The following is a 12,546-nucleotide window of genomic DNA, read 5'->3' as shown; positions in this document are numbered from 1 at the left end:
TTTGATGATATCAAACATTTTTGACTTTTTCCTTGTATGTAACAGGGAACCAACAGAGGTCAAAGCAGGGAAGGCTACAGTCAGATTGGTGTTTAGAAAGGAAACAAAGTCTACAGAGTGCTTCTAAGAGAAAAATAATTGTCAGAACAACAATGACCTGCCAAATTGCTTCTTCTCAAACAGTGGTCCTCACTGGGGAAGATGTGTCCCCCTGGGGACATCTGGCAGTTTCTGGAGACATCTTTGGTTGTCACACCTGGCACGAGTGGGAGTGTACTCTTGACGTCTAGCAGGTAGAGGCCAGGGATGCTGCTAAACATCCTACCACAACAAAGCACTATTTGGCTCAAAATATCAACAGTGCCAAGGTTGAGAAACCCTGTTCTGAAAGATAAAGTGGCCAGAGGGTGCAATATGACACAGACCACAATGGACTTCCCAGAGAAGCAAAGAGGAGAGCAGGAGATTGGGGGGATGGCTTCTCAAATTTTTGTCCTGCCACTATTTGCATGCCAGGTGATGCTCGCACACCCATGTAACTTAGAGCTCTGTCTCTTTCCCTGTCATTCCACTGAGTGAGAGGGATGCTCTTATTGGAATAACCTTGAATTTGACCCAATTGATTTTTTTTTAAAGAAAGCATTTGTAAACTTCAATACTCGATTAGTGACAAAGTCGCTTGCGATCACAGCTGATCAAAATAAGTAGCTATGCGACAACAGTGTGCAGAATCCCTGCCTCAGGCAGTGCTCCAAGGGAGAAAGAGCCTCACTTCTAGCAGAATCAGTGACCTTTCAATCCAGGTAGAAACACATGGAAAAGCAACTCTTCCCACCAAGAAAATCAGGAGTCACTGATTCTCCAGGACTTTCTCTACTGTCCTCCAGGCCAGAACCTCCCCAGGGAAGCGACCCAATCTACCACTGCTTTTTAAATTCAAGCCCCAGTACCTGACCAGTTTTAAAATGTAAAATGGTAAAAACAACCTATGTTTAACACCCCATATGTGTTGAGAGCTAGGCTATCAAAATACATTCTTCCCAGACTGAAGAGGAAAATAACAAAATTCTTTTTTCGGATGATGTATTTTCGCTGCTTTCACTCCCATTTCTAGCTGCCTCTTCAGGGCCCGCCTCTGTCTCATTAGTGCTGCCTCAACTACAACAGTTCAGCAATTAGAAGCAGTTACTTGGAAGCAGCGTACAAGCACCAAACACAGGAGCCAAGCTGAACTCCACAAATTGGAGAAGCTGCCCTCTTGGCTCTCAGCAGAGGAAATGGGACTGCATTTCAAAGACAATGCCTGCGAAAGTGCTTGGGCAGGAAACAGCACTCCCGATCTAGTGTTTCATAGATTCAAACTACAGCATGTGGCTGGGAAGAGACTTGGGACTTTGTTATACATACGGATTAAAGGGACCTTTACAGAGAATTGTGTTTGCACAGTGTATATCTGGAAGGACGCAGTGGAAACTGGTAGCGGTGGTTGCCCCTGGGGAGGATGCAACAGGTGTCAAGGGAGCAGAGGAGGGAAAAAAGTCACTCTTCAGACTGTGCCCTTTCGTAAGCTTTGAATGCTAAATCACGTGCACGTGTTACCTACTCATAAAATCATAACAATAATTTAAGAATCAAATGAATGATATAAAACCCACAAAAAGGAGCCTGCCAAAACAACCCCAAGGTAGTGAATCCCGAGTTTCCATGTTCTGACTTAGCTTCCTCTTGCCTGTGTGGTCAGAGGAGTCATGGAAGAAGAAAACACTCAGATCGATAGCAGGAGCTCTAATTCACTTCTGAACTCTCAGCCCTTATTTCCAACTGCCAGGGGCTTCTCCAACTGGAGGTCCCACCCATGGGCCCCTCAAAGACAGGATGCTCCAAACCCAAATCCTCCTCTTTGCTCCCTCTTTTATTCCCTCTTGCCTCCAAGCCTAATCCCCCTCCAATATTTTAGAAAAAAACTACCCATTCAGCTTCCCAATCTATTGATAAAAACCTTAGCATTGGGCTTCCCTGGTGGCGCAGTGGTTGAGAGTCCGCCTGCCGATGCAGGGGACACGGGTTCATGCCCCGGTCCAAGAAGATCCCACGTGCCGCGGAGCGGCTGGGCGGACTGACGCGCTAACCCTGCGCGTCCGGAGCCTGTGCTCCGCAACGGGAGAGGCCCCAACAGCGAGAGGCCTGCGTACCGCAAAAAAAAAAAACAAAAACAAAAAACAAACCTTAGCATTGCCTTAGGGACCCTCTCATCTCCTGGCCCTCATTATAGTCACCAAATACTGTTAATTCCATCTTGATGATCTTTCTCAGAGGTGACCTCTCGTCCTATCCCACTGATGGCTTATAAACTGTATTCCTTCACTGGAATGGGAGCTCCTGCTGGTTTTCCAGCTAGTTCATTCTCCATACTTCCAAGTCCCCACCCTCATCATCCTTCTCAAAGACGATTATCTGATCATGCTTAGGAGCCTTGGACAGCTCCCTGCTGCCTACAGAATTAAGCCCAAAGGTCCTGTTTTGACAAATGACTGCTTACATTGTGGACAGAAGAGTCATTTCATCCCTAACACATACCTACGTTCTGGCCCCTCTAAAGTAAAAAGCCTTGTTCATTTATGCCTCTTTTGTGCCTCCACATCTTTGTACTGGTTGTTTTCCTTGACTTGAAAGCTTTCCCCTCCCTCCCCACTCGGCTTTATCCAAAAAAGAAATTCCTACCCACCCTTCTAGACCCCCACTAATTTTTCACTTTCTCTGAAATGCCTTTCGGGACTGTTCCCTCCCCTTTGCTCCTCTGATACTCTGCACACACACACACCCTCACAGGCCTAAACACATTCTTTCATAATTATTTATGTTTCTATCTCCCCTGCCAGAATGCGAGAGGCTTTAAGAAAACAGCTGCTACATTTTATTCATCTTTGAATCCGCTGTACCTCCGTGCTAGCACTGCACATAAATGTTTGCTGAATGAATTGGTTGAAAGTACTTTGGTAAAAATGTAACACATTATTCCCCCAATTTTATAGACCTCTGTGGCTAAAATCTCATCTCTTTGCCCTCTCTCTCTGCATACATTTTGGCAGCTACCACGGGTCTCAGGAGGGCCAGTTATTCAAAGGCAACTAACAAAGTGCCTGCTATTTGTAAACCCTCTGGGCTAGATTTAGAGATTGCCTTTCTTAGCTCTGACAGCTCTCCTTTGAGCATTCATCCACTCTAAGAAGCATTTCTCTCCCAATGTCTGGAGTCCTATAAGTAACCTTTGTTTACCCTGAAAACACTTTCAGGGATGCTGAAAGGAGCTAAAAAAAGAAAAGAACCATGTAGTGACCCTGCCGGGTACCCAGCTGGTCAGTGAGCCTCTGTCCCCTAGGAAGAGGAGGGGGCTTCGGAGACTCAGCTCTAATCCCCGCCCACTACTGTCACCATCAGCTACTTTACTGCTCTCTGCTCCCCAGTGAAGACGCTGGCAGCCCATTAATCGTAAGACTATTCAGGTAAAACAGCATCATAAGCAAAGTGATAACCTCGGTGGCCTAAGGAACAGTGGTCTTTAGCGTTCCTGGACCCAATTTACTCTCAAGTGAAGTGAGCCCTGACCACTTTCCAATGTGGCGGTCTCCACCCAGCCCAGCTTTACAGTGTGGGTACTCACGGTTCCGGGGTGTAGAGGGGGTCCGAGCCATGGCGGATGTACTGAGTACAGTGGAACACTCTGTAGGCCAGTCCTGCCAGAAAGTCTCGAGGGCTCAGGTATCCAGCCACTGGTCTCACCGTGAAGCCAGACCTTTCTAAAGAGGCAACAGAAAGACTCAACTAAATATTAACCCGACAGGACTTGATGGTCCAAGCAGGGCTTCCTATTATTATAAGGCTGTTTTAGAAACAAAGTAATCAACGTCCTAAAACTCTTGACAATTGAATGACATACACTGTTAACAGCTATCGTGTTTGTGGCTTCGGATGACTAAAATACACTCACGAATGATGGTTTCCAGGGGCATAAGACATTCATTAAAATGGAAAGAAAGGCAAAAAAAAACCTTTAAGGATTTAAATTCAGAGGTTGAATTAGGATAAGAAAGCTCAAATACACAGGAGAAGATTACAGTCTAAAGTGATGTAAACTAAATTTTTGGTGGTGAGCACAAGGTAGTGTACATAGAAGTAGAAATATAAGGTTGTACATGTGAAACTTATATAATATTCTAAACCAATGTGACCTCAATAAGAAATATTTTTTTTAAAATACATCAGATGCAAAAGACTACACATGTTGTGATTCTATTTATATGATGTCCAGAAGAGGAATATCTATAGATAGAAAGTAAATCAGTGGTTGCCCAGGGCTAGGGGTAGGAACAAGGATTGACCATAAAGGGGCAAAAGAAAACTTTTTGCAATGATGGATATGTTGTAAAACTGAATTGCTGTGATGGTTACACAACTCTATAAATTTACTACCATCACTGAATTGTACAGTTACAGTGGGTAAATTTTATGTTATGTAAACTATACCTCAATGAATGAAGCTGCTAAAAAATATAAATAAATGAAGTGATGCTTACTACAGATTACCTGATATCTTTCTAAAGACACACCTAGATAGGGATTCTTTCTGCGTGTATGTGGTCAGTGAACACAAAGCTAATTTACCCCCTTGACGGGCATCCTGGAATCAGTTCACACCACAGCTTTCTATTGTCAAAACCACCTAACCCCTTCAATTCCACATTGCAATATCCCATTTCTGTGATATTATGAAAACAATTATATTAATTACCGCAGTTTGAAAAGGTACTCGAAGGCTCTGCATGCTTTGTTGGTTTATGGTAAGAGGAAAAAAACAAAATAAGCAGAATACAATAAAATCTATGAAATCAGCCTAGACTGCTAACCCAGTTAAGGACTGCTTAACACTTCCTGCTCATGAAAGCCCAGAAAATTTCAACAGGAGGGGCTCTTCTTCTGATATCAGCACTGTAAAGACTCCCATTCTGAAAACCTCAGCTCTAAGCATCTCAGAATGATTAGAAATGGTTTTGAAAGATAAAAACCAATTAAGCATATAAAACAAGTCCACTCTGGGATTCTGGGTACCTACAAGGAAATAACCCTGTTCTCAGGCCTCCTCAGACCTGTAATTCTAACAGTGTTCAGTTCATTCCAAAAGTTCTCAGGTGGATTGACTGCTCTCCACTGAAAATCAAAAAGATAAGTGTATTTTTTTCTTTTTGAATTTTATGTCAATTAAGCCAGTATCCCACATGTGGGGTACAGGGGAAGCATCCTTTAGTTTAATAGTTATGTATTTTATTTTCTTATAAATTTAAAAATATATGTATCTATCACATCAAGAAATTTGAATTTGTGACTACGATTGCTTAAAAGTTTCCTATTAAAATAAATTTGGTATTTTAAAAGTGAGTCAATTTAAGAAATAAAAATACACACATTTACATTGTGCTTGCTGTGTACCAATGAATGATGCAAACTGAGTGCCCAATACCCAGTTCATCAAAGGTGTGAAAATCAATAACAATAATAGTAGTAATAGTAACTAAAACTCTGCTATGCTTAATGTGTGTCAAGCAATAACTTTAGGGCTTTAAGGTATATCAATTAGTTTCCCCTCCCAACCCCGTAAGGTAGATAAAATTATTATCTCTGTTTGCAGAGAGGAAACTGAGGCACAAAGAAGTTAAGGTAATTCATCTATCTAAGGTCACACAGCCAGGAACCGGCAGAGCCATGACTCAACCCCAGGCATTCTGCATCCAGAAACTGTGCTGTACTGTACTGTACCCCACATAAAAATATTAAGTTGGGTGACAGATACAGCAAAACTTATGAGACGGTAATCTAATTCCTGGGGTTTGAGAAACAAAGCAGTAAAAAGCATCCCCACATAGGAATAGTCAAGACCATGGTAAATATATAATACGCACATAACTCCATGGGAAACAAAGAGGGACATGCCAGAGGCAGGGCTGTCAGGGAGAATATAATCTAGTTAAACAACAGCATAAGGCATTATGCATTTAGGCGATAATTAAATGACACTGATCACTGGTCCTCAATCTCTTTCTCTCGGTAACAAGTATCATGGATGACATCCACGCATGGGGCCCTCCCATCATGCTAAGTGTGGTTCTCAGTGGACCAGCTGTCAGGCCATGCCTACCTCTCTCTTGATACACACATGAGCTAGGATGAAACTGTGGTGGCTCCTATGATGAGGATTCATAAAGGAGGCAGGACTTGCTCTGAGCCTTGAAGAACAGGTAGAATCTGAGCAGGTGAAGGAATGGCTTGTCTAGCAAGGCACAGAGCCTAAGCAGTGGTATGAAGAACCACAGCTAGAACAGAGGGTTTGTGCGGTGCAGTCATAGCAGCAGACATACTTGGAAAGCTGAGTCAGGGCCGTGAGTTGAGGCTGAGCAGTTCAGAACGTGCACGTACAAACCAGAGGCCAGCAAACTATGGCCTGTCGTCCAAATCCGGGTTGCCGCCTCTTTGTGTATACCTGTGAGCTAAGAATAGTTTTTACATTTTTTTTGGCCACGCCGCACGACTGGTGGGATCTCAGTTCCCCGACCAGGGATTTCATCCAGGGCCATGGCAATGAAAGCCCGGAATCCTAACTACTAGGCCACCAAGGAACTCTCTTTAATTTTTTTTTTTTGCGGTACGCGGGCCTCTCACTGCTGTGGCCTCTCCCGTTGCGGAGCACAGGCTCCGGACACACAGGCTCAGCGGCCATGGCTCACAGGCCCAGCCGCTCCACGGCACGTGGGATCCTCCTGGACCGGGGCACGAACCCCTGTCCTCTGCATCGGCAGGCGGACTCTCAACCACTGCGCCACCAGGGAAGCCCTCCCTTTACATTTTTTTAATGGTCACATTTAAACGGTTATAATAAGTACCTACCTAATAGCCTCGATTTTGCCTCTTGGCCCACAAAGTCTAAAATATTGACTATCTATCTGGCCTTTTACAAAAAAATAAAAAGTTCGCCAACCCCAGTAAAATCAAAGGGGAGCCACTGATAGCTTCTGAGCAGAGATGTCAGGAACGAAGAGATGCTTTAGGAAGCTTCATCTGGAAACAGTGGGCAGGCGAGTAGAGAGGAGAAGAAACAGGTGTCAAGGATGCAGTGATGGGGACCTCAATGTGGATGGTAGCAGCGGAATGGAAAGAAAAGGACAGGTTCACCATGGGTCACAAAGCTACAAGTGGCAATACCTGGAGACTGGGGTAAGCTCAGTCCTAATTAGGCCCTCCTAATAAGCCCCTACCCTAATGCCCTGAACCTGGGAATATGTTCCTTTAGATGGCAAAATGGACTTTACAGATGTGATTAAGTTAAGGGTCTTGAGCTGGGGAGATCATCCCAGATTATCTCGGTGGGGCTGATATAATCACAAGCGTTCTTATAAGAGGGAGGCAGGAGGGTCAGAGTCAGCGGACTTGTGACAATGGAAGCAAAGGCTGGAGTGAGGTAAGAAAGGAGCCACGAGGCAAGGCATTGCGGGTAGAGACTCTAGAAGCTGAAAAGGCAAGGGAACAGAAGCCTTCAGAAAGAACACAGCCTTGCCAACTCCTTGATTTTAGACTTCTAATCTCCAGAACTGTAAGATAATACATTCATGTTAAGTCACTAAGTTTGCGGTAATGTGTTACAGCTGAATAAGAAGCTTATACAAAGGCTGATTAAGTGTGGCAGGGAGGGGAGTGGGGCGTAGGACTTCAGAGGAGGAGTGTAACCGAGCAGAACCCTAGGAGGGGGCTTCCCTGGTGGCGCAGTGGTTGGGAATCCGCCTGCCAATGCAGGGGACACGGGTTCGAGCCCTGGTCCGGGAAGATCCCACATGCCGCAGAGCAACTAAGCCCATGCACCACAACTACTGAGCCTGCACTCTAGAGCCCGCGAGCCACAACTACTGAAGCCCACGCACCTAGAGCCCGTGCTCCGCAACAAGAGAAGCCACCGCAGTGAGAAGCCCGCGCACCGCAACGAAGAGTAGCCCCCGCTCGCCGCAACTAGAGAAAAGCCCACGCACAGCAACGAAGACCCAACGCAGCCAAAAATAAATTAATTAAATTAAATTTTAAAAAAAGAATAAATTTAATCAGAAGTGAGAAAATGCAGAAAGAAAGGAAAACAGTCAAGCAAGACAAAATAATAATACTTTAGCCATTAAACAAAGTCAAGGACCTTTAGTTCTTCCTCAAGGACTATATAGATAATATTCTGAGCCACATCCTTTGAGCTGTTTTGCAGATACTGAAACCCACACCAGGTGGAAGAAGTTAACTGTATGCTGTCCACAAGCTCTAGACCCCAGACCGGCTGGAGCCAGAAGGTTGATGATGCTGGCTCCCAATTAAGTCCCCACCGACCAATCAGAAGAACGTCCACGAGCCGACCACGCCCTGCTCCTTGAACACTGTAAGACTGCTCGCTACCCCCTCCAGGGCGGGCACACAGTCTTGAGGGCGTTAGCCCGCTGTGGACCCCTTTACCCGGCAAAGCAATAAACCTCTTCTTTTCTACTTCACCCCGAACTCTGTCTCCGTGTTTCTATTCGGCACCAGTGAACAGAGGCCAAGTTTCGGCAACAGGAATCCCTAGAGCCTGATGAGTCTAGAGAATCTATCATCACCGATAGAAACAGGGAAGACAGGTGAGGAAAGGAGTTCCACGGAAAGAGGTAGGTGGCAAGGCTTTAGCTTTTAGAACTGTTGTGCTTGAAATGGGGAAGAGAGAGAAAAGAGGAGAACCCGAGGACTTACCCGCCGTGAAGGACACCGAAGGAAGTGTGGCCGCTGTAAAACTTCACCTCCACCCCCATCCTCGCAAGAGACTGAAGTTTTCCCAGTTGCTATCCCAGGAGGGTCACTGAGGAGAGTGACCACACAGAGAACGTGGACGCCAAGGGACTCTGCTTCACCTCGCTCCTTGCTCTCACACCAGCACTACCGTTCCGGGCACGATTTATACTTTACAATAGCGATCTGATTAACTGACTGCCCTCCTCTCCAGAGGAAAGTCACCATGCTCAACATTATCCGTGATATTTCTTCATCCAGTACATAATTCTTAGCAAAGCAAATACAAAGCTACCTTTGAGATCATTCCATGCCTATGTAGCCCAACAGAGTCATTCCCGGATCAGAAAAAGCTCAAAGCTGAACTTGCAAATGTCGGTTGGGGTTCGCTGTATAAAACAGCTCACCGGAGAGACCTCACCAAGGCCCTGGGCTGGGTGAAGAGCTGAGTCCATCTCCCCGCCCAGAGGCCCTGCTCTGCTTCCCACAGGTGGCCCAGGTAACTGTTGGTGCAGTGCTCCTCTTTTTAAATCAAAGGGAGCTCTTAATTGGAAAAAGGGCGATTGCTGCCACGTGTGTCCTTAGACGGCCCATGAGGATGTGCAGTAGGAAGAGAGAGCCCGTGTGAAGCTTACCTTTCAGAAAAACCGAGACGTCTTCAAGTTGGGGCACGTTGTCCTCCCTGTAGCCACAGTATTTAGTCAGCAGAGGGAAGTTTTTCAAATACTCCCGGCAAGCATGAGTAGGATAGAGTTTGGAGAGCTCTCGGAACACAACACCCCAAGTTTTAGTTTCTTCCTCTGTGTACTCCACTCTGGGGATGGGCTGACCACTAGGCAGGAGAGAAGAGAAATGAATGAATCTGGCTCTGGGTCACCGGGCTAAGTGTTTTCTCACCTTCATACCTATGTGAGTCAGATTCCTGTAAAGTGGGATGCCTGAGTGTCCAAAAGGATCCCACGAAGTGTTATTTTTTGAAGAAAATGCTAACCTAATTTTGTGTATGTGTTTAAACTTTCATATAAATGATTTAAGTTACATCTTCACACATCCTTATGGACATTTGATAAGATTCTTGTTCTGACACTGGGATCAGTAACAAGAGTTCTGGGTTGGAAGGAACTGGTTTAGGTCCAAAGCTGTGCTCTGAGAACCTTTTCTGCAATCACCTGACAACAGTAATAAATGGATGTTGTCTTTTGAAAATAAAATTGCCTGTGGGTCCCCTTTGTCCTTTGTAGGGAACTCACCCCAATCTCCTAGTGTAATTTTGAGGTTATTTGTTCAGTGAGAGAAATGTCTGAGAAATACTAAAAGCCTATGTCAAACTTAAGTGAGAGTTTTGCAAAGTGCAAAATTGGAACATTTATTATACATCATGCGGAGAGGTGCACACATTAAGCCCTGTCAGTTAGGAGAGAGGTCAGCAAACTTTTTCCATAAAGGTCTAAAAGGTAAATATTTTAAGCTTGTGCGCCATACAGTCTCTATCAAAACTGCCCACGTCTGCCACTATATCTTGAAAACAGCCACAGATAATATGTAAACACATGAACATAGCTATGTTCTAATAAAACTTGCATTACAAAAACAGACCAGATTCAGCCTGTAAGTCATAGGGAGCCAGTGCCTGGTTTGGAATATTGAGAGGCAGCCCTGGACTGGGGTGGTCAGGGAGAGCTTTCTTGGAGAAGGTACAACTTAAGCTGAGACTTGTTGGCCAGGCAGGATCTGCAGGTGCCCTGACAGAAGGAAAGGTGAGTTTAAAAATGCTCTTCTAACAGCAGCCAGCAGCCATGAGCAGGGACCATAGCTCCCGAGGCCACGTGAGGTCAGGAGAAAGGAGAGAATATGTACACGTGCTTTTGCAAACTATGGCTTGAAGCGCCAGAATCTGAATTTAGCCTCTGATTAAGAAACCTATCCTGAAAGTGAAAACTTCTCATGACCCGCTCAACAGTAACCTGCAGTAGTCCCCCACTGCCCTCCCTGGCCACTTGTCACAGATTCTGCCCCTGCAGTCAGCGAAGACCCACACGACATATGGAAGTCCAATATATACACACAAACCTGGGGATTCTGCCCCTGTGAGTTATGTAATCCAGTAACCCAGCCTGCATAGGCAGCAACTGGCCCTCAGGGCTGCTGCAGCCTCAGGCACCTTCAGCAAGCTGGGGTCATTCAGAAGTGCCCCCTTAGGTAGAAAAAAAGGGCAGGAGGACAGTAACAAGATCAGGCTCATAAGCAGAGCCCTGTCCCCAGCCCTCTGCACACTTCAAAGTATTCTTACCGAAATCTTTTCTGTTGAAGGTTCAGGTCCAAATGTGATTCCTACTGCCTCAAATTATTTTTACTGAAAAAAATTAACTGCAGTACATGAGGGATGAGGGAACAACACATACTGAAGAAAAAAACAAATTAACATTTATTTTCTCTACGTATCAAGACTAGGGCTTATGACAAACTGAATTAGAACAAGATTAGCCCTGTTTAAATATGGCTGTTGATAACAAATAAAAAATTACAACCCGACAAATATTTGCTGAGAAGATCAAGACTGCTAAGGCTTAGCCTCTGTGATGAATTTAGAAGAAAGCTGGAAATGGAAAGATAAAAATAGAAAGGATGTAAGGAAATAAAAACATGAACAGTCTGCCTCTGGTTCCAGAAAATTCAACAAAATCAATTTGAGTTGGGGAAGCCAATAAAGCTGATAAGGGCTGTGCACAATCAGAAGGTGGAAAGCGACGAGGCTGAAACAATAAATGAAATACTGAGAAGCCATTTGAAAAGAATCATTAGGTCAAACTTTCCCCTTCGATATCAGTCTGCAAACATGCAGCGTTTCAAAGGGGAACTGACTGTAGACAACAGGAAGCTGCAGGAGAAAGACGAGTGTGAGTCTGGGTAGGAAGAAGGAGTTATACAGACCTTCCTCCACTTACAATGGGGTTACCTTGTGATAAACCCAACGTAAGTTGAAAATATCATCAGTCGAAAATGCCTTTAATACACCTAACGTACCAAACATCATGGCTCAGCCTAGCCTACCTTAAACGTACCCAGAACACTTACATTAGCCTACAGCTGGGCAGACTCATCTAACACAAAGCCTATTTTATAATAAAGTGTTGGATATCTCATGTACTTTACGGAATACCGTACTGAAAGTGAAAAACAGAATGGTTGCCTAGCTACGGAATGATTGTAGGTGTATCAATTGTTCACCCTGGCGATCGAGGGGGGGCTGACCATGGCTCCCTGCCGCGGTTCAGCATCACAAGAGAGAATTACACCGCATATTGCACTGAAAAAAAAGATCCAAATTCGAAGTACGTTTCTACTGAACGCATTTCACTTTCACACCATGGCGAAGTGGAATCATCCTAAGACGGGCCTGTCAGTACGTATCTGTTACTTAGTAATGAATTCCTAGCATCACAACCTTGGGAATACAAATGACCACGCATACAGTCTCATCTGTTTCCACTTGTCTGTCCTGCCTGGGTAACTAATGAGCCTGCTCTTTAAGTTAACAGCTGGTGCAGTGCCCTGCAGCTACCCTGAACGGGTCTGACTGGTCACGCCAAGAGATTTCTCACACCGCTCTGACCCCCATATCCCGGGTAACTATTTAAGGTAAATGTTTAAAAATCAACTTCACACAAAGTAAAGGCTACTTTTATCCATTTAATTTCTGTTAAAAAA

General features: G+C 44.8%; 1 protein-coding gene across 2 annotated transcripts in view; it reads right to left on the bottom strand.

Moving 5' to 3' along the window:
* The window catches only part of TPH2 (tryptophan hydroxylase 2), a 107,233-nt gene that overhangs the window by 51,036 nt on the left and 43,651 nt on the right, over positions 1 to 12,546 (bottom strand). For both annotated transcript variants that reach the window (XM_067697354.1, XM_067697355.1), the window contains exons 7-8: positions 9,474 to 9,670; positions 3,662 to 3,797 (exon numbers count right to left, since the gene is read on the bottom strand). In XM_067697354.1, coding sequence (XP_067553455.1) covers positions 3,662 to 3,797; positions 9,474 to 9,670 — 333 coding nt within the window. The remainder of the gene's footprint in view (positions 1 to 3,661; positions 3,798 to 9,473; positions 9,671 to 12,546) is intronic.

Source organism: Pseudorca crassidens, chromosome 11 (genome assembly GCF_039906515.1).
Source record: "Pseudorca crassidens isolate mPseCra1 chromosome 11, mPseCra1.hap1, whole genome shotgun sequence".
In the NCBI taxonomy this organism is placed as follows: Eukaryota; Metazoa; Chordata; class Mammalia; order Artiodactyla; family Delphinidae; genus Pseudorca; species Pseudorca crassidens.
The sequence above is the reverse complement of the archived record's forward strand: the minus strand, read 5'-3'. Positions and strand labels throughout refer to the sequence as shown.